This window comes from Staurois parvus, unplaced genomic scaffold, assembly GCF_062004578.1.
Source record: "Staurois parvus isolate SC_StPar_1 unplaced genomic scaffold, SC_StPar_1.0 ptg000220l, whole genome shotgun sequence".
In the NCBI taxonomy this organism is placed as follows: domain Eukaryota; kingdom Metazoa; phylum Chordata; class Amphibia; order Anura; family Ranidae; genus Staurois; species Staurois parvus.
The window spans coordinates 59,256-87,167 of record NW_028318016.1 but is presented as its reverse complement, the minus strand read 5'-3'; the positions used below and the strand labels follow the sequence as shown (position 1 = coordinate 87,167).

Here is a 27,912-nt window from a genome sequence, read left to right as displayed (position 1 = left end):
GGTGGGAGAGTTTAGGCGGTTGCACCTGTCAGTTCAGCGCACAATTACTTCCCCCAGACAACACCGCTGGTACAGAGGGCCATGAAGATGTCAGCGGGTGGCCCGTCCCTGCTGCGGGAGTTGCTGAGCTCTGAGCCGGCCTGGAAGGAGGACGAGGTGTGTGTGGTGGGGGTGTTCGGGAAGACGGCACTGCTGCAGGGCGGCTGGGACAAGGGCTGCCTTGTGAACTCTCTGTGTGACCGCCATGTCTTCCCTCTCTTCCACCGGCCTCCAGAACGGGCCCGGGAGCGCAGCCTGTTCCAGACCTACTACGAGCAGGAGTCCCGGGTGCTGTACGTACTGCTGACCGGCATCAGTGACACGGGGCAGCTGGCCCGGGCGTGTGAGGAGCTGGGCCGCGGGGTGTCCCATGCGGAGGCTCACGAGTTCTGGAAGGATGAGGAGAAGCTGTACTGCATGCACGTCCTCTACCTGTTCTGTGTGTGCCACCTGCTGCTCCTTGTACACCCCACTTGCTGCTTCGACATCGCCTACGAGAAGCTCTTCCGTGCCCTGGACAGTGTCCGCCAGAAGCTGCTACCCTCCCTCAAGCCAGCCCTCAAGGAGTGCACGGTGGGTCTGGAGTGGAAGCTGAATGCCCGGCCCTGCCCTCCCCGGCTGCTCTTTGTTTTCCAGCTGAACGGAGCCCTACGAGGAGTGGAGCCCAGCAGCCGTGGAGGGACCCAGCCAGCCGTGGACAGCAAGCCTAAGAAGCACTCTCCAAAGAGGAGGCTTCAACACGCCCTGGAGGACCAGATCTACCGCATCTTCCGGAAGAGCCGCGTCCTCACCAACCAGAGCATCAACTGTCTGTTCACCGTACCAGCCAACCAGGCTTTCGTCTACATCGTGGCTGACCAGGATGACGATCCCATTGGGATGTTACTAGAGGGTCTGAGGCATCACTGCACCATCAAGGACACAGACTCCTCCGGCATAGCGCAGCCGATCTCAGGGCCCCGGCGCTACCAGATGATGAGGCACAGCCGACAGCAGCTTTCCTTCACTGCAGAGAGTAGCTCCGGGGTGTCTGGGCAGCTGGTGGACTGCACACTAAGGGAGTTCCTCTTCCAGCATGTGGAGCTGGTGCTCACCAAGAAGGGCTTTGATGACAGTGTGGGCAGAAACCCACAGCCCTCTCACTTCGAGCTACCTACCTATCATAAATGGGCTAGTGTGGCCCTGAGACTGTATGAAGTTATCATAGAAAATAAAGATGATGATCCTCCTGCATTCCCAGGCGGCTATCCTCCAAAACTATTGGCCAACATGAAGGTGCTAGAAGGCTACTTGGATGCTGACACAAAGTTTTCAGAAAACAGATGCCAAAAAGCTCTTCCTTTAGCTCACAGCGCTTACCAGTCCAATCTGCCACATAATTATACTACCACAGTCCATAAGAATCAGCTGGCACAGGCGTTACGTGTATATAGCCAGCATGCCCGTGGACCAGCTTTTCAGAAGTATGCCATACACCTTAATGAAGATTGTTACAAATTCTGGAGCAGTGGCCATCAGCTTTGTGAAGAGAGGAGTTTAACAGATCAGCACTGTGTCCATAAATTTCACTTGTTGCCAAAAGCAGGTATATGCCTCTGGGTCATGCGTACTTAAAGATAAACTCCAGTCTTCAGTCTTGCACAATTATACAGGCTTCTCTCTCATACTGAGATTGCTGACTCCAATTTCACAGCACACTGTGAGCATTGGAAGCTGCAGCAAGTTAGTTAGAGCCCACCTCATTTCCTGTCCAAATGACCTCCAGTATCATTTATGCCTTTGCTCCCCAGCTTGATGGTTCCTGGCCCACATCTTTCATTAGATGTCTTTACCTTCAATTGTGGAGGCTGAGGATCACATGTGGGTGTTACTTAGGGTGTTCACCATGCAGATACAGGTTGACACCCACCCTTTAAAGCAGTTTGATATATGCATTTTCCCTCAAAAGTCCCAGCCTACTGCTTGCGTCATGTAGCTATTAGAAATTTAGCAGTTGTTGCAAAAACCAGAGATGGTTGAGAGTGTTTTTATCTTAGGAATTTCACTTCAGGCCCTTTTATTTTTCTTATGGACCCCTTAGGCAAATATCACACAATACCTTTTTATATCTAATTCTCATAGAATTGAAAAAACGTTGGGTGTGTATAGCTGCAAATTGTTGTTCCATCTCTTCTTGTGCTACTGGTGGTAGGACAGAGGTTGCTTGTGCAAAGATATATGAATTTAGTATTCCCTTTCATAGCTTCTCCTAAGACTTAAAGCGGAGCTCCACCCAAAAAGGGAAGTTCAACTTTAAGTACTGGTCACCTTTGGGTAGAGGAGGTACCCGATTTTGACCTCTACCCATTCCCACTTCCACTGCAATCGCCTAGACAACCGAAAGTGGAAATTGTCCTGACCCACCTCCCCCCCCCCCCCCCCTCGGGACACATGACAGGTCCCAGAAGACTACGGGACCCTTCACAGGGTGCAGCGCTACTCTTTCATGCACAGTTGGCACCAAGCTGTCACACCCGGGTGCCCACACTTAAGATACCGGCACCAGAGAGCGAGGACAGCTGGTGAAACTGGGTGCAGCAAGTACACCGCTGTTTTTTTGTGTTTTTTTTTTTTTTTAATGATACAGTGGGGTCAGGTCTTCATTTCTGTCAGTGTCCGTTTTCCCACCTCCTCTATTATCTTGGTAACCATTCTCACTGGAACTGTAAGTCATAATGCCAAAATTTTAGTAGTCGCTAAAAACCGAATAGTAGTCTTGCAATGGTTACACCTGTTGCAATGACAGCTGTCTGAAGTTTTTCCCCTCACTTTTTGAAAGATTTTATTTAAAGTGTTTAGAAACTTATATTTTTTTTAAAATAACAGACATGACATACCTACCTGCTCTGTGCAAAGGTGTTGTGCAGAGCAGCCCCAGTCCTCTTCTTCTCGGGTTCTGAAGCTCTTATCTCCTTCTCTTCTCAGTGTGCCACCATAAGAAGTTGCATCCTATTGTGGCACACCTGCGGGCTCAATCCTGAGCTGGGCTGCCTGCGTCTATGGACTCAGCCAATGAGGCTTGATATCATCCTCTTCTTCCTTATCACAGGACTTCACTGACAGCCGCTGGAGCCAATGGCTGCTGCTGCTCTCGGCAAAACCTGTGAGAGAAGGCGGAGAGCCACTGCAGATGAGCACAGTGCTGGATTGAGATCAGGCTCAGGTAAGTAATGAGAGGTGGGGGCGTTGGGGCGAAAGGAGGCAATACACATCCTAAAACATTAATACCCTAATGCAGGGAATGCATTAAGGTAAAATAATGTTTAGGGTTTACAACCACCTTAACCTTTTCTGTTTTTAACTTATTCTGTTCAGTTGTAAAGGTTGAAGGTTTTTTACCTTCAGCGCCCCTCCTAAAACTTACCTGAGCCCCATCCCAATCCAGCAATGTGCACAAGAGCCGCAACTCTCCCGGGTCTCTTTTCTCATTGGCTGAGACAGCAGTGGTAGCCATTGGCTCCCGCTACTGTCAATCACAGCCAGTGAGCTAATGAGGAGAGAGTGGGACCGAGCCAAGCACTGTGTGTGAATGGATGCACAGAGCAGCGGCTGCACCCATACCAAGCTGCCTGCTATAGGGCAGGAGGGAGAAGCCTGGAGTACTGGCGGGGGACCTGAAAGAAGGAGGATCTGGGTTGATCTTTGTAAAACCTTTGCACAGAGCAGGTAAGTATGACATGTTTGTTATTTAAAAAAAAAAAAAAAAAAAAAAAAGCCTTTAATATCAGTTTAAATATACTTAAAAAAAAAAAAAAAAAAAAAAAAAAAAGAAATCATTTATGGCCTGCTTTAACAATGTCTTTTTCAGTCACTTATTCACTGGCCTCTGTCATTAGATTTATATGCATTGTTTTTCACTGAGATTTGTCTTTACACCTGCTGTATCAGTATGTAAGAAGAAGATAATGATTCATGAGGGACAGTGTACTTGGGCTTGATGCTCCATTTTTGTTTATCTTTGTTCTAGTTATACTAACTGTTTATATATGCTATAATTTTAGGAGAGAAAATTGAACCTGATAGAAATCCTCCTATACTGTATCACAATAGCCGTGCAAGGTCAACTGGAAACTGTAACTGTGGAAGAAAACAGGCACCTCGTGAGGACCCATTCGACATAAAGAGCGCCAATTATGATTTCTATCAGGTACTGTGCATGATCTAATGGTTAAGGCCTAGTTCACACATATGCGTTTTTCAGTGCTTTTTGCATTTTGCAAAAACACACTAGTCCAGGCTTCTAGGCTTTTTTTTCTTGCAGCAGATTGCTTTATGCATAGGTATGAACCAGGAAAACTAAGAACATACTTGCAGTGTGGCTGTGCCCCTAGCGCTGCATTGTATGTGAGGACACCAAGGGACAGTTTGCTGCCAGAGTTGAAAAAAACTTTGCTTGCCAGGAGAGTATTGGACTGGGTAAGTAAAATTGCTTTTCATGTCCCCCTACACTAAATGAGCTGTTAACTTTTGAAGTGCAGGGACAGCTTCACTGCAAAGGAGGACTTTTTCGTTTTCTGGAGTTCAGCTTTACTCTAGCTGCTGCTGCTAGATTTTGTGTTCCTGGACCACTTTTTGGTTAATGTATTTGCAAATCTACATATACCATTGAGAGTGCATGTTAACAGTAAAGAGGGCAGGGGATGGGCTCTGAGGTAGAAAATGTAACCTTGTAAAAGGAGAGTGTGTGGAATTATGAAAACCTAAGTAGGAAGGCAGAGAGACACAGATTATTTGAGACCTTAGGGTGCACAGCTGAATGCATTAGGACACCCTTCAGTATTGGTGTCAGGAAACAAATATTTTTTTTGCAAAGGGGGAGCAGGGAAGAGAAGTACAATGCTAAAGAGGAATAGAGCAGAAAGGGAGGTATTGTGATGACCATGAATGAAAAGCTAATTGTACAGGAACCCTTCAGTACTGCTGATGAGAAAAAGGAACTGCTCTTCTTTTTTATATTCTACAAAGTTTTAAGTGTCAGTTTCTCAATAATAGTATAAAATACCATAGTAAGGGGGGGATTCATTACAAAGTACTAGGTTCTTTAAGCTACAGGGAGAGCCAATGGCTTTGTGACCTCCTGAAGTTTCGAAGATGGTATCCGTAAGTAGCTCCTAAAACACTACTTTCTGCTTCCTTGTACATAAAGCAATATTACATTTTAAAGGTGAACCATATGTACTTATTTTTTAGATAGGTGGTAAAATATTATTAAATGCGTTGTCACTGCTTTTTGTTTTTTGTAAGATTTTGGTGTGTTGGCTGTATGCTGTGCTTTAGCTTAGTGCATTATGTATTTTTTTTTTTTTTTCTTTTAATATAGATGCTAGAAGAGAAGTGCTGTGGAAAGCTGGATCACATTAACTTCCCAATATTCCAGCCTAGCACCCCTGACCCTGCACCAGCAAAGAATGAAACCTCTTTTACTTCTCAAGAGGGTGAAGTAGAAACAGAGAAGCTAAAGGACAAAGAACCTCAAACACAAGGAGAAAGTACTAGCTTAAGTCTGGCCCTCAGTCTGGGTCAGTCCACTGATAGTTTGGGAACATATCCAGCTGAACCTCAAGCAGGGGGAGAAAATGGAGATGCTCCAGGACAAGGTTCAGAAGACAAAGGGGAAAAGAGACCAAGTTTAGTGGACCGTCAAGCATCCACTGTGGAATATCTCCCTGGTATGATGCACTCAAACTGTCCGAAAGGTCTTCTTCCTAAATTTTCCAGCTGGTCACTTGTAAAGCTTGGTTCTGCAAAATCCTACAACTTCCACACTGGGTTAGATCAACTTGGTTTCATTCCTGGAACAAATTATCTAATGCCTTGGGATGTTGTAATTCGGACAAAGCCTGAGGAGGAAGGTGATCTAGACACAAATTCCTGGCCAGCTCCGAATAAATCTGTCCCTGCAAAACGAAGTGGAGTGGCAATGGGAAGAGGGCGTAGAAGAGATGATATTGCAAGAGCATTTGTGGGTTTTGAGTATGAGGACTCGAGAGGCCGCAGATTTATGTGCTCAGGCCCTGATAAAATAATGAAGGTATTAGGCAATGGACCTAAAGAATCAGCAGTTAAAGCTCTTAACAGTGACATGCCTTTGTATATGCTATCACCGTCACAAGGACGAGGACTTAAACCTCATTATGCACAGCTCATGAGACTGTTTGTTGTGGTTCCTGATGCACCTTTACAAGTTATATTGACTCCTCAGGTAACGTACAGTGTATATCTAATTTTTTTCGCACTGCTGTTATGATTATTCTTTCTTTCATATGAATATAGAGATGTGATCTGAATAATACCATGTAAAAATCATAATGCATGTTAACAATTCTAATTAATTGTTTTGGGCGTTAGAAGTGGTGTATTCTGTTCATTGTTCATTGTATTTTGAGAGGTACAGTTCTGCTAAAGTAAGGGAATGTAATTTAATTTCAGGTGTGTGTGTGTGTGTGTGTGTGTGTGTGTGTGTGTGTACAAGTTTTTGTTTGCTTTAGGCACACAAGGCATTTTTGCAGTCACTTTTACGGGTGTCAGGTGTTTCCAAATGGCCCCCTATGTTATCCTATGTGTCCATGCAAACATAGATACTTAGTAGCAGTAGTGTTTACCAGCAGGGAAAGAAAAAACGCAAGGCCAGTGTGTCCAAGAGCAGCAGCGTTTTTGCAGAAAAAAAATGTTGATGCATGTAAATGCTAGGTGCGTTTAGTGCTTGAGCGTTTATTCATTTCAGTGGCCAGAATAAATTATTATTGGAAAAGCATTTAGACACTTTGACAAGTGTCAGGTGTTTTTTCTGCCAAAACGCTGCTGCCAAGAGGTGAGCGTTTTTTAAAACGCCATGTATGCATGAAGCCTTAAAACTGCTTCTCTCTCCATTCGAGTCCATACAAGAATGCTAAAGCAGGTTGATGCAGTTTAGAGGAAGGTCATATGCACTTGTTAATAACCTCTAAATGATTGCAGAAGTATCTCAAACTGACCTGTATTTGCCTAAAGACTCAGGTCCTTACTCTTATTAATCTTGAAGTATACTGTTGCTACAGAACCAAGAATGTAGTTATAACTACTCATTGCTGAATATGTGCAAGCATCAATACACAAATACTAGAGCAGTGGTTCTTAACCTGGGTTCGATCGAACCCCAGGGGTTCGGTGAGTCAGTCTTGCGGGTTCAGCGGAGGTGAAGACCCACACCCGGCTCATATGATTCGTGATGACATGCCCCGCTTGTCCATCATTGGCTGCAGGTGGTCACGCAACATCGCTTAGCCCAGTGGTCGGCAAGCCGCGGCTCGCGAGCCACACGCGGCTCTTTACACGCTTTTAATGCGGCTCTTGTGTGCCGGGCGCCCGCTCCCCTTCCTCCCAGGGACTCTGCAGCGTGATCCAAAAAAAAAAACAGCCAGGGCAGCGCGTTCATGCAATGATTGGCCAGTCTCGCTGCCACTCACATCCTGATAGCCAGTGATTGGCTGTCAGGATGTGTGTAGGCGGGGCAGAGTGACAAACGTGAGAGGAGCTAGGCTCCTCTCACAGTCCGCCCTGAAGACCGGAACGGCGCGGGAATACGGCGAGAGGAACGCGCGGAGCAAAGGTAAGTGAATTGACACAGGGGGGACTTGGCTTACTACTTGCTACTTACTACTACTACTATATAAGGGATGAATTAATATGGGGGATGAATTACTATAGGGGGGATGAATTACTATATGGGGGATGAATTACTATATGGGGGATGAATTACTATATGGGGGATGAATTACTATGGGGGATGTATTACTATGGGGGATGTATTACTATGGGGGATGTATTACTATGGGGGATGTATTACTATGGGGGATGAATTACTATATGGGGGATGAATTACTATATGGGGGATGAATTACTATAGGGGGGATGTATTACTATAGGGGGGATGTATTACTATAGGGGGGATGAATTACTATATGGGGGATGAATTACTATATGGGGGATGAATTACTATAAAACAGTGGTTCTGAACCTGGGTTCGATCGAACCCCAGGGGTTTAGTGAGTCAGTCTCACGGGTTCGGCAGAGGTGAAGACCCACACCCGACTCATATGATTCGTGCAGTAAATATTTATTATAGAAAAAAGATAGCGCCGCGCTCCTATGTATTAATATATACAGCTTGAGCTTCTAAGGTGTATCAAATATCAATATAAACTGTGACTATACCACTAAATGCATATACAATAATACATAAAAATAACATATATTAAACTAATATTGCCTTAATGGGTGCCACGGTGAAATCCTGTGTTGCACCCATATAAAGCTGTGTGTACTCTATGTTAATAGTGCAAAAGCACATGTGCACGTGCTAAAATTAAACAAATAAAATACAGTCTTTAAGATAAATGTGCAAGTGAAAAGCAGACCATAGTGTCTTATCCTTATATAAAATGGATTTATTTTTGCCAATAACAAGTATACCTTGATGGTATGCAGCTCATAAATGATCCAATCAGGCATAGATGGCAATCAGCAGGTAAAAAAGAAAACCTCTCTGCAGCTGCCCTTGCAGTGCTGTCTGCCTGTGCTTGTACTCGGATCTGCTCGCTTCTCCAGTGCAATGTCGTGACGTCAGAGCCCCTCCCCTACGCGTTGCGTCACAGGGTCACGTGACTTCATCAGGGGGAATTTGATCAATCCATTTTATATAAGGATAAGACACTATGGTCTGCTTTTCCTTTTCTTTGACCAAACATCCCATGAGCTGATATAAGGAGGAGTGAACGAGGAAACAACCCCAGGAGGGGAATTGGGAGACCCAAAGAGAGCAACTCAGTGTACTCACAGATACACAGGGAGATAAAGGAGACAACAGGAGGATCCATCCATATACATGTCCACCTCATAGGACGGCTAGAGCAAAGGCATCATCCCATTTCATCAATCCTGGAAGGATAAAAAGCGTATTTGCCTGGATTCATTCAGGCAAATATAGAGGTGAGCATATAAGGAGACCATCTAGCACTCGGAGACAAGGAACAGAATATTCACTTGCACATTTATCTTAAAGACTGTATTTTATTTGTTTAATTTTAGCACGTGCACATGTGCTTTTGCACTATTAACATAGAGTACACACAGCTTTATATGGGTGCAACACAGGATTTCACCGTGGCACCCATTAAGGCAATATTAGTTTAATATATGTTATTTTTATGTATTATTGTATATGCATTTAGTGGTATAGTCACAGTTTATATTGATATTTGATACACCTTAGAAGCTCAAGCTGTATATATTAATACATAGGAGCGCGGCGCTATCTTTTTTTCTATCATTTATACACACTAGTTAAGTGAGTTAGTGCAAGTGCCAGCGCACCCTATACACTTTCAGAACATATTGAACACCTCGATCCATAATTAGCTCACAAGTATTCACTATAAGTAAATATTTATTATTATGTTTCTGTTTTTGTGTGAAAATCATGTTTTAATGGTTTTGTTCTTTGTTCTTAACGGTTTTGTTCATTATGTGCACCTATGTATAAATATATACCTATGTTTTGAATTTTAAAAATCATATTTTATTTTTCCATTTAAGAAGGGTTCGGTGAATGCGCATATGAAACTGGTGGGGTTCAGTACCTCCAACAAGGTTAAGAACCACTGTACTAGAGTAACCATTACCTTCTGGGCATCAGAGACAGATGTGTGTGACTATTTTGTAGCATAATCTTGTTGTTACTTTTGGTTTATGGAATATTTGAAATAGATGGACAGAGATATATACGGGTAAGGTACACTCCACTACAAATGTATATATTTTTTTTTTTATGCATTAATATTTTATTAGGTTTTACATTTCATCGGTTCCATCAATAAAAATCAAACTCTTATTAATCTATTATCATCACAAGTACAAAAATACAAAACATTCCCCCCACCCCCCCCTCCACTCAGCATCCTTCCCCTATCTTTTGAAGGTCCCAGGGTTTTCATCTATTTCTAAATACTTTCAATTAGCTTAACCTTCTTAAACTCCTTCCATTCTTTCCATTTCTCGCGAAAGCACTCTATTTTATCATCCTCCTATATGGTATAGTTCCTCCATTTTATATATCTGATCTACCTTTCTTGTCCAATCCGTTGTCTTTGGTGTTTCTTGTTCTCTCCATTTTGCTTGAGGTGAAAAAAAGTATCACGGACAGTACTCAATTGTTTTTGTTCTCTCCAGAAATTAGGAATCAAACTCTTTGCGTTAATATAATGCAATAACCCAGAATGTTTGTATTTTTCAACCGTTAACTTGGTTCCATGTAAAAGATATTTCCTGTATCTGGTGGATTATTTCCTCCCAATATTCCTGAATTTTAGAACACTCCCACCAAATATGAACCACCGTGCCCTGTTCCCCACATCCCCGCCAACACAAAGGTGAATTATCCCTGTTTTGTTTGTGTACTATATTTGGTGTCATGTACCACCTCGCTAAACACTTATAATTCATCTCTACACCTTTCATATTTACTTTACCATGTGTTAACTTAAAAATCTTTATTTGTTTATCCTCCTATCTTTAATCCTAATTCTCTCTCATTTCTCCATATAAGCAGGGATTGTGTTTATTGTCAACCTAGTGAGAATTTTATATATTTTTGAAGTTCCTTGTTTCCCATCACCCCGTGTACTAAACAAATGCTCAAATAGGTTCCACTTTTCTTTCTTCCTTAAGGGCCTAGGGAGTTTTTCTATAAAATGTTTCATCTGCAAATACCGCCACCCATTTACCCTACAAACAACTCCGTCTTCCTTTTCATTTCCACTAGGGGACAAATTTCCTCGCCTTTCATTATGTCTCTTAACTGTGCATCTCCTTTTTCTTTTTTTTTACCCATCTCCCTGCTACTTTTTCATTCCCCGGTGGGAAGAAATCTGTGTTTACTATGGGCATCAACATTGAGTTAAATTCCCATCCCATCTGTTTATATATTGTGTCCCAAGTTTTCAAAACCATATACTTGTGCTATCTGTCAATCTTCGACAGTGAGGTGGTAACCATATTATTCTACTGAAATGTGTTTTCTATATTTATCCAACTTTTTCCCCGTGCATTATGTGTCCAATCAAAAATTCGTGTTATCAATATTGAGTTATATCTTTTAAAATCAGGATCACCCAATCCCCCATTCTCTTTGTCTCTAGTTAGAACTTCGTAACTAGGTTTTCTATTTCCCCAAATAAACGTTATCATAATTTTTTTCATTATCCTAGAATACATCCCTGGCAGCTTTAGTAGGATCATATGAAATTTATATCACATTTCTGGAACAATTACCATTTTTATCAGATTTATTCGTCCTATCCAAGATATACCACCTATCTCTAATTTTTTCATTTCCTCCTTAATTTCATTTAATAGTGGGATATAATTTGCTTTATATAGGTTCTTCGAGAATGCGGTTAAATTTATTCCTAAATATTTTAGTTTTTTCTTTTTGTAAAGCCTTTTTTCTCTTCTCCTGGAAGATTTATATTTAAGATCTCTGTTTTAGTTGGATTAATTTTTAGGTTAGACAGCTCCCCATATTCCTTCAGAGCTTTCATTAAATTAGGTAGTTATCCTTGGGTTACCTATGTAGAACAGCAAATCATCGGCATAGGCCGCTACTTTATGTTCTGTCTCTCCTATGCAAATTCCCTTAATATCTATGTTATTCCTTATTTTTGCTAAGAGGGATTCTAAGGACAGGACAAACAACAAAGGTGACAATGGGCATCCCTGTCGGGTCCCATTATACATCTTAAAGCTCTCTGCTATTTCCCCATTAACCTTTATTGCAGCAGATGGTTGACTATACAATTTCCCTATCCATATTCTCATTCTAGGGCCCATCCCCAGAGCTTTCAGTGTATCCAACATATACCCCCAGTCTAATCTGACAAACGCTTTCTCAGCGTCTACCGACAATAACAAAACAGGGAATTTTTCTCTTTTTTTTTTTTTTTTTTTTTTTTTTTAATTTTTTGTATAAGCAATAACGATCTTAGTCCATTATCCCTACCCTCTCTCCCCGGGACAAACCCCACTTGATCCATGTGGATCCACTCCAGCATTAAATCCTTGATCCTATTTACTAAAAATTTTGCATATAGTTTAGTGTCTATTATTATTATACAGGATTTATATAGTGCCAACAGTTTGCGCAGCGCTTTACAATATAAGGGAGACAGTACAATTACAATACATTTCAGTACAGAAGGAATGTGAGGGCCCTGCTCGTGGAGCTTACAATCTAAAGGATTTAGATCCCATTCCCATTTCCCTTCCCATTTTCCTCCCTTCCCATTTTCCTCCCCTCCCTTCACCTTCCCAATCCGTTGGGCTACCTTTTTTGCCTAACAATCATTTGTGGTCCTAATCCCACTTTAGATTTAACTTTAAGGTGGTGCTCCGAGCATGTACGATTCACCAGCCACCTATCCCTCTCCATGCCCCGCCATTCCCAATCTCCAGTCAAAAATCTCCAACGCCCTATCCGAGTGGAAAGGCTGTAGGCAAAGCAAAAAAGGAGGAGAGGAGGAAGAAGAAAAAAAAAATCCTTTCCCTTCTCTCCTCCTACCCCTCCCTCACCCCCTTCCTCCCTCCCTACTGTCTATTCCTAACTACCTGCCAGTCCTCTTTCCCTATAGGTCCTCTTCCTCCCACCCAGGTATTTCCATTCTCTGCAAACCAAGTCTCTCATATTTTCAGGAAATCTCAGTCTTGCTGTACACCCATTTTTCCATCCAATTAAACACGCCAAGAAGCCCCATCTATTGCACCTTTTTGTTTCCTCATCTGTTCCAGCAATGGTTTCAAAGATCTCCTTCTAATCAATGTCTCTGCTGCTAAATCAGCAAAAATCTGGATATTTATTTCTCCATATTTAATAAATGTTCTTCCTTTTGATCTTCTTCCATATCTCTTCCTTATCCCCATAATTATGGAATTGTACAATTCCATCTCTTGATTTTTCTTTACTCCTTTCCTTTTGGGGGCCTTCCTATTCTATATACTCTGTCCAATTTAAGAGTCTCTGATGCAGATCTATCCATTATAGTATTCAACATTTTACCTATTATACCCGTTCGGTCTTCTCCATGTGAAATCTCTGGTACTCTTCTTATCTTTAGATTACCTCTCCTATCCCGGTTTTCTTGGTCCTCTATTTTATATAGCAACTTTCTTTGATGCAGGCCGGCTTCAAGCTCTTCCTTCAGGGTCTGTGATTCCCACAGCCCTTTTACTTATTATGCCGATGTTCTTTTAGGGGGAGATTCCCCCCCGCTGGGTCCTTTCTGTCCTCAGTCCTGTGTGGCTGGGGGAACTAGCACAAGCCCTGTTCACTTGAAGGGAGAGCTGGCGGCGTCCTCCGCCTGTGAAACGCCGGCCGGCTTCTCCCCCTCCCAGTACTCCTTTGCGGCCGGATACGTGGTCCTCTCCGCTCCAAGCCGCCTGCCGGACAGGATTCACCTCCGTCCCGCTGCTGTGTTTGCCTGGAGCTCTGTCCTCCTCTTCGACAGGCTCGTCCCACGACCTCCGCACTCTGCAGCTCTCTCCAGACCCCCCTCTCACAGGTAAGTCTCCTTACTGTCTGCGGGAATCTCTCGGATATTTTTGGCAGGTCACCCGAGGCATTGGTAGCTGGTTAACAGAGAGTTCTCACATCGAGCTCTCCCTCACCGCCATGTTCAGGCTCCTCCCTCACCCTGCGTCATGATCCATTACAAATGTATATTGAACCTTGAGCTGAATACAGGCAACATGACGTACAATATTTACATTGCACCCATCCACCCTGTTTACTTAAATCCATAATCTTTTGACAAAGACCCTGTGAAGGATAGTAATTTCCTCACACACAGCCAAGACTCCTTGCTATTCGTCATATACAAACAAAAGGCAGTACTAACAAGTTTCTCATAGGTACCCATCAGATTAATGTCTGCTTTAAAAATTTGAATGTGATCGAATATATAGTAAGCAAAGAGAAAATTTCATGGCTCATATCTAGTAACTCAGATGTGCTCTTAGCATTCTGGCAACATGGGATTGCAGGAATTAGGATACGTTGAGTGAACTTTCTGATTTAATCACAGTTGCTGTTTTTTGCTGGATAATAGGTCATGGATTTATTTCGCTTTTTACCGGCAATGGGAATAACAGAGACTTCCACTGCTTACCTCTTCTGAAAATGCTAGTGGCTTACTTGTCATGGTGTCCTTCTTGCTTAGATACCTTGAGTCACTTACCCAGAAAAGGTATAGAACATAAAGCTTTGTGACTTTCTCCCAGAGTTCTGATTTGCAAAATTGTCCCAGAACAGTGACTCAAAGTATTGAAGCCAGTGGGTCAGCACAAGAGCCAGGCAACTCCATATGCAGAAGGAAGTTTAATTCTGTATTTTGCGAATGACAGGTTTGCTTTAACCACTTGCCAACCACGCTATAGCTGAATGGTGGCTACAGCACGGTTGTCCAGTCCTGGTTGGGCATCATATGAAGTCCTCGCAGAACGCGCCCTCCCTACGGACACAGCTGTTCACGTGATGTGGTAAAAGGCCAATCACAGCGGCCTTTTACCACGTAATCAGCTGTGTCCAATGACACAGCAGATCACCGGTAAATGCAGTTGCCGGTTATCGGCTGCACTTTCTTCACGCTGTCACAGCGTGAGGAAAGTACTGCAGATAACCGGCAATTGTCAGAGGACGGATTGGTACCGAACATCAGGGCACTGATTATCAGTGCCACCCACCAGTGCCGCCTATCAGTGCCCATCATTGTTGAATATCAATGCTGCCTATCCGTGCCACCTCATCAATGCACATCAGTGAAGAAGAAAAATTACCTGTTTGCAAAATTGTATAATAGAAACAAAGAAAAACTTTTTTTTTTTTTTCTAATTTTTTGCTCCTTTTTTTTTTTTTTTTTTTTTGTTTATAGCGCAAAAAATAAATCACCCAGCGGCGATTAAATGCCACCAAAGGAAAGCTCTATTTGTGTGAAATTTAAAACATTTCATATGGGTACAGTGTTGGCATTCAAAATGCGACAGCGCTGAAAGCTGAAAATTGGCCTGAGCAGGAAGGGGGTATAAGTGTCCTGTAGGCTAGTGGTTAAAGTGGTTCTAAAGCTAAAACATTTTTTCACCTTAATGCATTAAGATGAAACATATTTTGCCACTTGCAAACTAGGCATAGAGAGTATCGTTTAAAAGGTCTCCACAAAATCAGACACCTAGTCAGGTTGAGTCGTGGCAGACTTGCTTGTTTTTTAAATTTTCAGTTTACTTGACTAGGGCTTCTATTCTGACACTTGTACAAAGTCTGTAGCTTTTTTGTGGAAACTGTACATAACTGAATAGTGCCAGGTCTGACAGATCAAGTTGCTGAGATATCAAACCCTGCAATGTTTTTATTGGGCCTCATTTCCAGATTTGTGAGCCCTGGCAATGATCATTATAGATAACTGCCACTGTTTCTACATTTTCACATACAATGGCAAGAAAAAAAGTATGTGAACCCCTTGGAAGTAATTGATTTTCTGCAATAGTTTACCATAAAATGTGAGCTGATCCTCAGCTAAAGTCACAACAATAGACAAACACAACGTGCTTAAAGTGGAATCTTACCCTCTCAATGAACATGGACTATTTGTAATCCTTATGCTGCTAGCAATAGTAAATAGATAGGAAAGTATATCATGTTGTCAGGGCTCCCAGGTGTGACCAGAGGTGTGTGACTGACGCAGGGAAACGCAGACTTCAGATATGTGATAAACAATATAATTTATTAACACTAACAATACAAACATAAACGCAGTGCAATACTAAACATAATACAGTGCAAACAAACCAAACCAACCACCCACAGATAACAGTACATACAAGCAAGCGTCGTCAGGCAGGCCGGGTCAATATCAATTGGGCAGGTAGGTACAGGGGGAGCAAGCGGAGATTGGTCGGGGTCACAGGCCAGGTTCAGCAGGTAGCTAGCAGCGTAGTACAGAGGGTCAGGCAGAGGGATGGTCAGGGTCACAAGCCAGGGATCAGAACAGGTAGCAGGCAGCGTAGTACAGAGGGTCAGGCAGAGGGATGGTCAGACAAGCCAGGGATCAGAGCAGGGTCAGCAGAGAATCAGACAGGAACAGAGAGCAGGAACAGGATACAGGGTCCAAGAGAAACACAACACCAAGGCCGAGTCTGCAAGTCTGGCCATCCCTTAAATACCCCAGCATAATCAGTTCCAGGTGTTAGCTGGCTGAAAGGTTGAGTCTCTGATTGCTGGGAGCACCCGCTGGCCAGCCCTGGTACTGCAGATCAAAAGGCAGGTGAGTCCCACCATTGCTGGCTAGTCCATTCCTGACAGTACCCCCCCCCCTCAAGGAGCGGCCTCAGGACGCTCCAAACAGTCCTAGCTGGGCAAAATGTTCCACCGCCCGGGTCTGGTAACTGGCGGGATATCAAAGACTGGCACACCGGGCAGGACTCCGGGCAGCGGCACACCGGGCAGGACTCCGGGCAGGGGCACACCGGCCAGAGGCACATTGGGCAAAGGCACACCGGGCAGAGGCACATCGGGCTGGACTCCGGGCAGAGGCACATCGGGCAGGACTCCGGGCAGAGGCACATCGGATTACCAGGCGAAGCAGCGGGCCACCGGGCGGAGCAGCAGGCACCGGGCCCCCGGGCGGGGCGGCAGGCACCGGGCCCCCGGGCGGGGCGGCAGGCAGCGGGCCCCCGGGCGGAGCGGCAGGCAGCGGGCCCCCGGGCGGAGCGGCAGGCAGCGGGCCCCCGGGCGGGGCGACCGGCATCGGGTCCCCAGGCGGGGCGGGCGCCGGGCCCCCAGGAGGGGCGACAGGCGTCGTGCCCCCAGGCGGGGCGACAGGCGTCGGGCCCCCAGGCGGGGCGACAGGTCTCAGGCCCTCAGGCGGAGCAGCGGGCGCCGGACCTCCAGATGGAGCGACAGGTCTCGGGCCCTCAGGCGGAGCGGCGGGCGCTGGACCCCCAGGTGGAGCGACAGGTCTCGGGCCCTCAGGCGGAGCGGCGGGCGCCGGACCCCCAGGTGGAGCGACAGGTCTCCGGCCCCCAGGCGGAGCGACAGGTCTCGGGCCCTCAGGCGGAGCGGCGGGCGCCGGACCCCCAGGCGGAGCGACAGGTCTCGGGCCCCCGGGCGGAGCAACAGGTCTCGGGCCCCCAGACGAAGCGGCGGGCACCGAGTCGTCTGGCAAGACTGCGGGCACCGAGTCGTCTGGCAAGACTGCGGGCACCGAGTCGTCTGGCAAGACTGCGGGCACCGAGTCGTCTGGCGGGACTGCGGGCACCGAGTCGTCTGGCGGGACTGCGGGCACCGAGTCGTCTGGCGGGACTGCGGGCACCGAGTCGTCTGGCGGGACTGCGGGCACCGAGTCGTCTGGCGGGACTGCGGGCACCGAGTCGTCTGGCGGGACTGCGGGCACCGAGTCGTCTGGCTAGACTGCGGGCACCGAGTCGTCTGGCGGAACAGCGGGCACCGAGTCGTCTGGCGGAACAGCGGGCACCGAGTCGTCTGGCAAGACTGCGGGCACCATGTCGTCTGGCAAGACTGCGGGCACCGAGTCGTCTGGCAAGACTGCGGGCACCGAGTCATCAGGTATCGGATTGTCTGGCTCGACAGCGGGCATCGGGTCACCAGGTATGACAGCGGGCACTGGGTCACCAGGCATCAGGTCATATGGCTTGCCAGCGGGCACCGCGTCATCTGGCAAGGCAGTGGGCACCGGGTCACCAGGTATGACAGCGGGCTCTGAGTCAATTGGCACGACAGCGGGCACTGGATCAGGTACCGGATCATCTGGATCAACAGCGGGCATCGAGTCAACTGGCCTAATAGGATCGTCGGGCTGGATCAGTTCATCATGCTGAGTAGCGGCATCAGGCTGAATGCAGGCTTCAGGCCGAGGAGAGGCTTCAGGCCGAGGAGAGGCTTCAGGCCGAGGAGAGGCTTCAGGCCGAGGAGAGGCTTCAGGCTGAGTCACGGAAGGCAGGTTCACCGGTTTGGATACTGGCAGGATGGTATTGGTTGGAAAGAATTTTCGCTTTTTTCTGGTTTTAACTACTGGAGCACTGCAAGTAAACGCAGGTCTGCAAACGAATGGAGCAGCTGGAGACAGAGAAAAACTGGAGGATGGAGCAGGAGAGGGAGCAGTTGCTACAGAGGACTTTTTTACAGGGTTAAAGGCAGGATAGGTGCAGCGAGTGGGAACAGGGTACTGACATGCGGTAGATAGCCAAGTATACGGGGCTGTAACTGGAGGAGCTGGTGGGAATACAGGAGTAGAGTTAGAAGCAGGACTGGGTTTTTGTAAGCTGACTGAGGCTGGGTGCAACAAGTCTGTCCATGTCTGCAGTAGGGGTTGAACAAAGCTGAGCTTACACAAAGCCTGTCTGACCAAAGACTGTACTGCGTTTATACAATCTCTTAGTGTCTGTGGTGAACATGTGGAATAACGCTCCAGAAAGTAACCCACATCATCCTCTAATAACCACACCAGGGACTCTACCTGGTCTGCACTAAATGGTGGCAAAAATTCATCCCTGCATTCGGGGGAACCAGATGAAACCAACTCAGCACAAACCTCAATCAATGGCTGCACCTCAGAGAACTCTGTGCCCTGATCTACTAGAACATGAGCGAGCCGTATACATTCTAGCAGTTCATCCCGGGGATACTCCTTCAGAGTTTGATAAGCATACTCCCTGTCATCAAACACTAGCAGAGATAAATACTCAACCTCATCCAGATCCATCCTTCCCAGCAACAAGCCAAGATGGCTTCCCTGTGCAGCCACTTCTGGTCAGGATTGGCCTTGGTGTAATGTCAGGGCTCCCAGGTGTGACCAGAGGTGTGTGACTGACGCAGGGAAACGCAGACTTCAGATATGTGATAAACAATATAATTTATTAACACTAACAATACAAACAAACGCAGTGCAATACTAAACATAATACAGTGCAAACAAACCAAACCAACCACCCACAGATAACAGTACATACAAGCAAGCGTCGTCAGGCAGGCCGGGTCAATATCAATTGGGCAGGTAGGTACAGGGGGAGCAAGCGGAGATTGGTCGGGGTCACAGGCCAGGTTCAGCAGGTAGCTAGCAGCGTAGTACAGAGGGTCAGGCAGAGGGATGGTCAGGGTCACAAGCCAGGGATCAGAACAGGTAGCAGGCAGCGTAGTACAGAGGGTCAGGCAGAGGGATGGTCAGACAAGCCAGGGATCAGAGCAGGGTCAGCAGAGAATCAGACAGGAACAGGATACAGGGCCCAAGAGAAACACAACACCAAGGCCGAGTCTGCAAGTCTGGCCATCCCTTAAATACCCCAGCATAATCAGTTCCAGGTGTTAGCTGGCTGCAAAGTTGAGTCTCTGATTGCTGGGAGCACCCGCTGGCCAGCCCTGGTACTGCAGATCAAAAGGCAGGTGAGTCCCACCATTGCTGGCTAGTCCATTCCTGACACATGTTTACTTGTTTTAACCTATTTTTTGCATACCTTCATTTGCTTCCTGGTTTCCATACCTAGGCAAATTATGTAATTCATCCCAGGATTCTTCAGGAGGAGAGGGAGGGTTCTCGGCTCAGCCAATGCCTGAGTTGAGGACAGATGGATTCCAGGAAGTAGCTGCTACATGAATCATCTGCCTTTACTCAAGATGGCCCTTGCTAGATATTCCAGGAGGTGTTTTGCAAAATAATTTCTCAGCAAAATAAAGTGTGGAGACATGGATGGGTGGAGGAGTTTGTTTTGAATATTAAAAAAATGAATTGTATGGTATTTTTAGTTTGCGGTACTTTTTATATGCAGTGCAGTTCCACTTTTTAAAGCTGATAACACACAAACAATTCTAATCCTTTATAGAATACACCCATGAAACATTCACAGTGCTGGAGTAAAAAGTAAATGAGGCCAAAGACTTATTATCTCAAGTGAAGTGAGTAGTTTGCACAACTGGAGTTCAATTAATGTAATTAGTTTGAAGGTGTGGTTTAAAGTTACTTTGATAAAAGACACTCAAACAACTTAAGTTTTCTGCTCATCAGCTGTGAATCATGCCTCACAAAAAGGAGCTCTCTGAAGACATAATGACCAAGAATACTTGATCTGCATAAGGCTGGAAAAGGGATACAAGGAAGTCTAAAGTGTCAGTCGACAGATAAATTGTCAATAAATGGACAGTTTAGTACTGTGGGTACTCCTCCTAGAAGTAGATGTCCAGCCAAGATGACTCCCAAGGTGCAACGCTGAATCCTCAATGAAGTAAATAAGAAGCCACAAAAGGCTTGAAGACTGGAACTGGCAAACATCCCTGTTCATGAGTCTTCCATACATAAGTCATTGAACAGGCAGAGTGTCCATGGCAAAACACCATGGAGGAAGCCGCTGCTCTTCAAAATAAAAATTGCTGCACGCCTGAAGTTTGTCACAGAGCACCTTGGAAAACCACAGAGCTACTGGGAAAATTTGGTTTTTGAGGGCTGATAAAACAAAAGTTGAACTGTTCGGGAAGAATACTCAGCCGTATATATTGCACAAAAAGGACACAGCTTACCAACATCAAAACCTCTTCCCAATGGTGAAGTATGGTGGAACATCATGATTTGGGCTGGTTTTTGCTGCCTCATGACTTGTACCATTTGCAATCATCAAAAGGAATATTAATTTCCAAGTTTACCAAAATATCCTACAGGATCATGTCAGAGTGGCTGTCAGCCGAATCTTGGTAAAAAAAATTGGGTGATACAGCAGGACAATGACCGTAAGCATCAAAGTAAATCCACCACAGACTGCCTTCAGAAAAAGAAAATGTGCCTTTTTATAATGGCCCAGGGAGAGCCCAGACCTTAACACCATATAGATGCTGTAGAACAGGGGTGACCAACTCCATTTCATCACGGGCCATATCGGAAATTATGGTTTCCCTCAAAGGACCGGTTGTTTCTGTAAGACAATGTCAAGAATCCCACACCTCCCCTAACATCACCGTGCACCCCCTTTTGGGGGCAGAGCTGGAAAGCAGAAAGTGCAGGGTCTGCAGGAGGACCAGAGGAAGAATGGAGTCAGTTACAAGAGTCTGCTGAATTCTGAGACCAGGGGAGGCAGAGATGAGGGGGTGCTTCAGCTGCACTGAGAGGTGCAGGGTTTGGCAGAGGAATTCTATTCACCTCTCTGCTGCCAACTGCTGAGACAAGGTGGGGGCAGATACAAGGAGGTACTTTGCAGGAGAGTTGCAAGGGCAACATGAAATGGCCTGGAGGGCTGGATTCAGTCCATGGGCCTTGCGTTTGACACCTGTGCTGTAGAATGAACTTGAGAGCCATTCACACCAAATTTCCTACAAGTGTGTCTGAGCTTTTTTTTTTTTTTTTTTTTTTTTGAATAATGGTCAAAAATTCCTGTTTAATTGTTTTGCAGGTGAAAGTGTTTGCTTGAAGTTATTGCTGCCAAAGGAGGTTCAATAAGCTATTAACTACAATTCACTTACTTTTTCCTCCAGCACTGTAAATGTTTAACAACTTTGTTTATAAACGTCCTCAGACGAGAAGTGTGATATCTCGGTCATTGCTGCAGCGATGATCGAGGTATCCTCTTGTAGCTCTGCTGATTTTCTGCAAAATAAAAATAATCCAAGCCACTAATTTGCCAGTGGATTACTTTTGCATGTGGTGGAAGGGGTTCCCACCCCCTTCTCGTCACCACCGTTACCGTCTTCTCCCATGTGTTCGGAGAGCCCAGCAAGGATATGTCCTGCAGCATCCAGTTCTAGGCACAGTGAGAGGAAAGGATGTCGTTCCTCACACTGTGTGACATCATAAACTGGAAGCGCCGAGGATTTTCACTTTTCACCTGTTTCGGTACTTCATTTACGTATTGGATCCTCGATCTCTCCATAAAGAGATCCTGTAATGGCCCATGCTATTACAAGGGATGAGCAATAAAGCAATAAAGTTGATCACCAAAAAAACAGTTACAGTGCAAAAAATTTTTTAAATTTTTAAAGCGCTTTCCCCCGTGCTCACGCGTATATAGGACCTATACACAGCGATCGCACTACACATGTGAGGTATTGCCACGAAGATCAGAGTGAGAGCAATAATTTAGCACCAGATTTTGTCTGTAACTCTAAACTGGTAACTTGCAAAGGCTTTTGAATCGTTGACCATGGAAATTATTAGGTGCCATAATTTGGGGCTGTTCCATGGGCGGACACAATTTTAAAGCGTGACATGTTTGGTATCTATTAACATCATCTTTTATATTCTACCAAACAGTTGGGTTTATATTGTGTTCTTGTGCATTAAATTCCACTAACCACTTGCTGACTGCCCAATAGCAGATGTTCTGCTACAGGGCAGCCACGCTGTGCAAAATCACGTGTGTTTTTACAGTCATGGCCGAAATTGTTGGCACCCTTGATATTTTTCCTGAAAATCAAGTATTTCACACAAAAAAGGTATTGCATTAACACATGTTTTGCTATACACATGTTTATTCCCTTTGTATGTATTGGAACAAATATAAAACAGAGGCAGAAAAGCAAATATGACATAATGTCACACAAAACCCCAAAAATGGGCTGGACAAAAGTATTGGCACCCTTAACTTAATATTTGGTTGCACACCCTTTGGAAAACATAACTGAAATCAGTCGCTTCCTATAACCATCAATAAGCTTCTGACACCTCTCACCCGGAATTTTGGACCACTCTTCCTTTGCAAACAGCTCCAGGTCTCTCTTATTGGAAGGACACCTTTTCCCAACAGCAATTTTAAGATCTCTCCACAGGTGTTCAATGGGATTTAGATCTGGGCTCATTGCTGGCCACTTCAGAACTCTCCAGCGCTTCTTTGCCATCCATTTCTGAGTGCTTTTTGACGTATGTTTGGGGTCATTGTCCTGCTGGAAGACCCAGGATCTTGGACGCAAACCCAGCTTTCTGACACTGGGCCCTACAGTGCGACCCAAAATCCTTTGGTAATCCTCAGATTTCATGATGCCTTGCACACAGTCAAGGCACCCAGTGCCAGAGGCAGCAAAACAACCCCAAAACATCATTGAACCTCCACCATATTTTACCGTAGGTACTGTGTTTTGTTCTTTGTAGGCCTCATTCCGTTTTCGGTAAACAGTAGAATGATGTGCTTTACCGAAAAGCTCTATCTTGGTCTCATCTGTCCACAAGACGTTTTCCCAGAAGGCTTTTGGCTTACTCAAGTACATTTTGGCAAACTGTAGTCTTGCTTTTTTATGTCTCTGTGTCAGCAGTGGGGTCCTCCTGGGTCTCCTGCCATAGCGTTTCATTTCATTTAAATGTCGACGGATAGTTCGCGCTGACACTGATGCTCCCTGAGCCTGCAGGACAGCTTGAATGTCTTTGGAACATGTTTGGGGCTGCTTATCCACCATCCGGACTATTCTGCGTTGCAATCTTTCATCAATTTTCCTCATCCGTCCACGACCAGGGAGATTAGCTACAGTGCCATGGGTTGCAAACTTCTTGATAATGTTGCGCACTGTGGACAAAGGCAAATCTAGTTCTCTGGAGATGGACTTGTAACCTTGAGATTGTTGATATTTTGCCACAATTTTGGTTCTCAGGTCCTCAGACAGTTCTCGTCTCCTCTTTCTGTTGTCCATGCTTAGTGTGGCACAGACAGACACACAATGCAAAGGTTAAGTGAACGTCTCTCCTTTTTATCTGCTTTCAGGTGTGATTTCTATATTGCCCACACCTGTTACTTGCCCCAGGTGAGTTTACAGGAGCATCACATGCTTGTAACATTCTTATTTATCCGCAGTTGTGAAAGGGTGCCAATACTTTTGTCCAGCCCATTTTTGGAGGTTTGTGTGACATTATGTCGAATTTGCTTTCTTTCCTCCCTTTTTTTGTTTTGTCCCAATACACACAAAGGGAATAAACATGTGTATAGCAAAACATGTGTTAATGCAATACGTTTCGTGAGAAATACATGATTTCCTGGAGAAATATCAAGGGTGCCAACAATTTCGGCCATGACTGTATATATACTTGATTGTGCATTTCTGGGTAGGGGCTGCGTGCTGCGCTGTCATTGGCTCAGGAAATGTCAATCACTGGGTCCCGGTGTAAACACTGTTCTTTCCCTGTCTGCAGGAATGCGTTTTTCTATCTCTTTGCAAAGCAGTGAAACCAATTATTCTACAATTTTTATTGTGATTTATTTTTACCAAAGACATATTGCAGAATACATTTTGGTTTAAATTTCTGAAGAAATTTTATTTTTTTTATTGGATATGTTTTTATAGCAAAAAGTAAAAAAAATATTGTTTTGGGATTTTTTTTCAAAATTGTTGGGTGTTTTTTTTTTTTTTTTTGTTATAGTGTAAATAAATAAAAACTGCAGAGGTGGTCAAATACCACCAAAAGAAAACTCTATTTGTGGGAACAAAATGATATAAACTTCATTTATGTACAGCATTCCATGACCGCACAATTGTCAGTTAAAGTAACGCAGTGCCGTATTGCAAAAATGGCTTGGTCATGAAGGGAAGTAAATCTTCCGGAGGGCAAATGGTTAAAGTACATTTTTTCCAAATTTGCGTTTGGAAAACCACTGTGCAAATATTGTTTGACAAAAACATATGCAATGCCCACTATTTTTCCTCACTTTTTTATTTATCCTTTTTTATGTTTTGGGGTTCTAAGCGGTTTCTAGCAAAAAAAAAAAAATGTGTTTTACATGTAATGTCTCCCCAGTGAATGGCTGTTCAGGGGGATCATTGGAGGATAACAGGCTTAGTTCCCAGCACAGCTAGAGGACTGGCCAAAAAAACTGATCACACTAGAACTGGACAGGCTCTCATGCCTCGTGTGATCAGTTTTTAATATGAAAGCAGAGGGACTGGCAGGACCACCAGAGATTTCACACAAAGGGAGCATTACAAAAAGAGCAGGATACTTTTTCATACAGGTACATGGTGCAAAAGGCACCTAATGATGAATATGAAATTTTGTAAATATACTTTTTTCTTGCCACTGTATACTTGAAATAAAATGAAACCTTAATTTATGGATATATTCTTATATTTCTAGGTGCAGCCTGGATCACCTCCATGTCCTATTTTTTTCCCTGAAAAGCAGGAAATTACGCTGCCATCTGACGGATTATGGGTTTTACGATTTCCTTATTCTTATGTGACAGAACGAGGACCTTGTTACCCTCCAAAGGAGAACCAGCAGCTGATCAGTTACAAAGTTATGAGAGGAATATTAAAAGCTGTCACTATGTAACTCATTTGTGGAATATATGAAATCAGATTTATACATAGAATTTTGCACTTTTTGTTGCTCTGCACTTGATGAACCTCATAGAAGTATGTCTTTCTGTATTATGTTATGTCTGTGATTTAAAGCGGTAGTAAGCTTGTTAAAAAAAAAAAAGTTTCTCCCTGCAAGGTAATATAATGTGTTAGTATGCATTGTATACTAGCACATTATGTGAAACTTACCTTAAAACTAAACCCTCCAGCTCTGCTGTCACCGCTGACCGTGCTTCCATCTTCACCCGTTCATCTTTCTGGGCTCCCAGGCTGCAGCTGCTTGAATGGCTGAGCTGCTGATGACTTCGCACGTGGAAGTTTCAGCCACGACACACAGCTCTGAAGGAACGGCACGGGACATATTAATTTTACCTACAGGTAAGTTTTATTATAAGCTTACCTGTTGGTAAAAATAGAAATGAGAGTTTACTACAACTTTAAGAATCACTTGGAACTTTTGTTATTGATTGTCGTTATTTGTTAGTCTTTAATATATGCCTGAGGTTACATTAAAGTGGTACTAAACCCAGGACCCGGCATTCACTATATCTGGTCTCCCACAGAAATAAAATTATGTTAGTAAATATAAACTTCTAAATACCTTTTCTTATCAGCAGTTAGAGCAGTCTTGTGAATTCAGCAGAGCACTGGTTAAAGCTTGTAAGAGGAGTTTTCATTCTCCCCTGATTGTCCTATGAGACTGCAGGACCTCTGACCTGCTGTCTGGACAGTGCTGATTGGCCCTGTTCTGATCACATGCACCCTCCAAGTAAAAAAAAAAAAAAAAAAAAAAAAAAGCTCTCTAGCAATACACACCAAATGTGTAGAGAATGTAAAGAATGTGCAGCTTGCCCCCAAGGCTCTGTCCTATCATCAGCAGATGGTTTGGGACAGTAGAAGAAGGGGGAGGATTAGAGAAGACAGGATCAAGTGTCTTTTTACACCATGCAGAGGATTAATCTTGAGCTCCACAGTGAGTATAGCAAGCATGCTTTATTGCATATACAGACTGATTTTACTGTCGTGGATTTAGTAACACTTTTAATGCTGTGCAACAGCAACCAATTATCTTCCTAAAAATTTAAATATTGGTTATTATGGTGTTGTGCAGTGCTTTTAAAATACAGTTTCCCTTATTGAGTTAGGCTAGGGAAACGGGTACACATTAGTGTACTGCATTGGATATTTGTTCGTTTTGCACAGCCTGTTTAAAGCAAGACGAGATCATGCAATACAAATGTCACTGTAAAATTCCTTACTTGAGATTGGTAACTAATCTCATACATTGGTAGATGTTGCATACTGTAGGTTGCAACATATTTTGGTTTAATTTATTAATGTGAACTAAATCTGGGTTAAACAACTGTCATGTGTAGGAACTTGTTTTTTTTTTTTACATTTTTCTACGTGTTTGGATATTTGATGCTAACATGGTTTAAAGTCACCTGGCTTTAGTAAATGTCCTATATGGTCTTTTAAAGTATGGACATTCTTTCGTGTCAATGCCCTCTAACTGATCATTTGTTTACAAAACAAATCTGCACAGTTCTGCAGTTGTGTTTGTAATATATGTATACATAATGTGTGTATGTGTTCTTTAACATGCTTGTGTATAAATGCATTCATTATTTTGTTAGTGTGTAACATGTATCAATAAATCAGATTTAAGATTTAACTGGGGAATGGATGTTTTGAAGTAAATTACTTAGGCTCCATGTACACTGCAGCTGATAATCTCACGTTTAGGAGATTTTCTGCGTTTTTGTTTTTTTTGTTTTTTCAGCAGCCCCTGAACTCTCCCTAATGTTTTCCTATTTGTCCATGTACACTATGTCGTTTACAGGCAGTTGACTTTACAGTAGCTTTTTTTGAACGCACCAAACTTGCTTTCAGGAGTAGATTTTATCAGCGTTTGGAAACATTTTTTAACTTCCATTTCCAGATGCTGTCCATAGCCTTTTTTTCATCATGAAAAATGCATGCAACGAGTTTTCCCGGTACTCAAATGGACCTTGTACACCATACTCTGAGGTTTCGCATGAAAGAAAATATGTTAGACACTGCTGCAATAATTTCTGCACAGAAATGAGCTGAAACGCATCCAAACACTACAAAAAAAAAAAGACCGCTAATCTCAATGACTACTGCTGTCTCTGCTTCTGCTCTCTCTATCTCAAAATGTCTGAAAATGTTAATTTTTTACTGTTTTTCAGTGCATTCTGGGCATTTGGGAAGGTCTCCTGAGGTTATCTTAAAAAAACACTTCTAAACGCAAACACTCATAAACACGCAAACATTCATAAACGCAGTATCCAAACGCGGCTAAACCGAAGTTTTTTACCCTAAGTTTTCCAGCAGTCAGTTTCTATAGTTTAGAAGTGTTTTCAAACGTCCCGTGTGTAGCAATTGTGCATACAAAGATGGATGCGGTCCTCCATCTTGCTAAGGATCCTCCATCTTGTATCTCTCTCCTAGACAAA

At 44.1% G+C, this 27,912-nt stretch overlaps 1 protein-coding gene across 1 annotated transcript; it reads left to right on the top strand.

Moving 5' to 3' along the window:
* On the top strand, positions 1-27,107 carry SMG8 (SMG8 nonsense mediated mRNA decay factor). Its single transcript, XM_089679176.1, has 4 exons — positions 1-1,624; positions 4,080-4,225; positions 5,399-6,280; positions 25,206-27,107. The coding sequence occupies exons 1-4, from the start codon at positions 82-84 to the stop codon at positions 25,401-25,403; spliced, it is 2,769 nt and encodes a 922-aa protein (XP_089535302.1). The 5' UTR covers positions 1-81; the 3' UTR covers positions 25,404-27,107.
* The last annotated feature ends 805 nt before the right edge of the window (positions 27,108-27,912 follow it).

Bases quoted from the DNA above. Each gene is read 5' to 3' on its own strand.
- SMG8 (XM_089679176.1), top strand. From the start codon at position 82: ATGAAGATGTCAGCGGGTGGCCCGTCCCTGCTGCGGGAGTTGCTGAGC. The intron at 1,625-4,079 runs GTATATGCCTCT...CTATAATTTTAG, and splicing joins TCACTTGTTGCCAAAAGCAG to GAGAGAAAATTGAACCTGAT. The intron at 6,281-25,205 runs GTAACGTACAGT...TTATATTTCTAG, and splicing joins AAGTTATATTGACTCCTCAG to GTGCAGCCTGGATCACCTCC.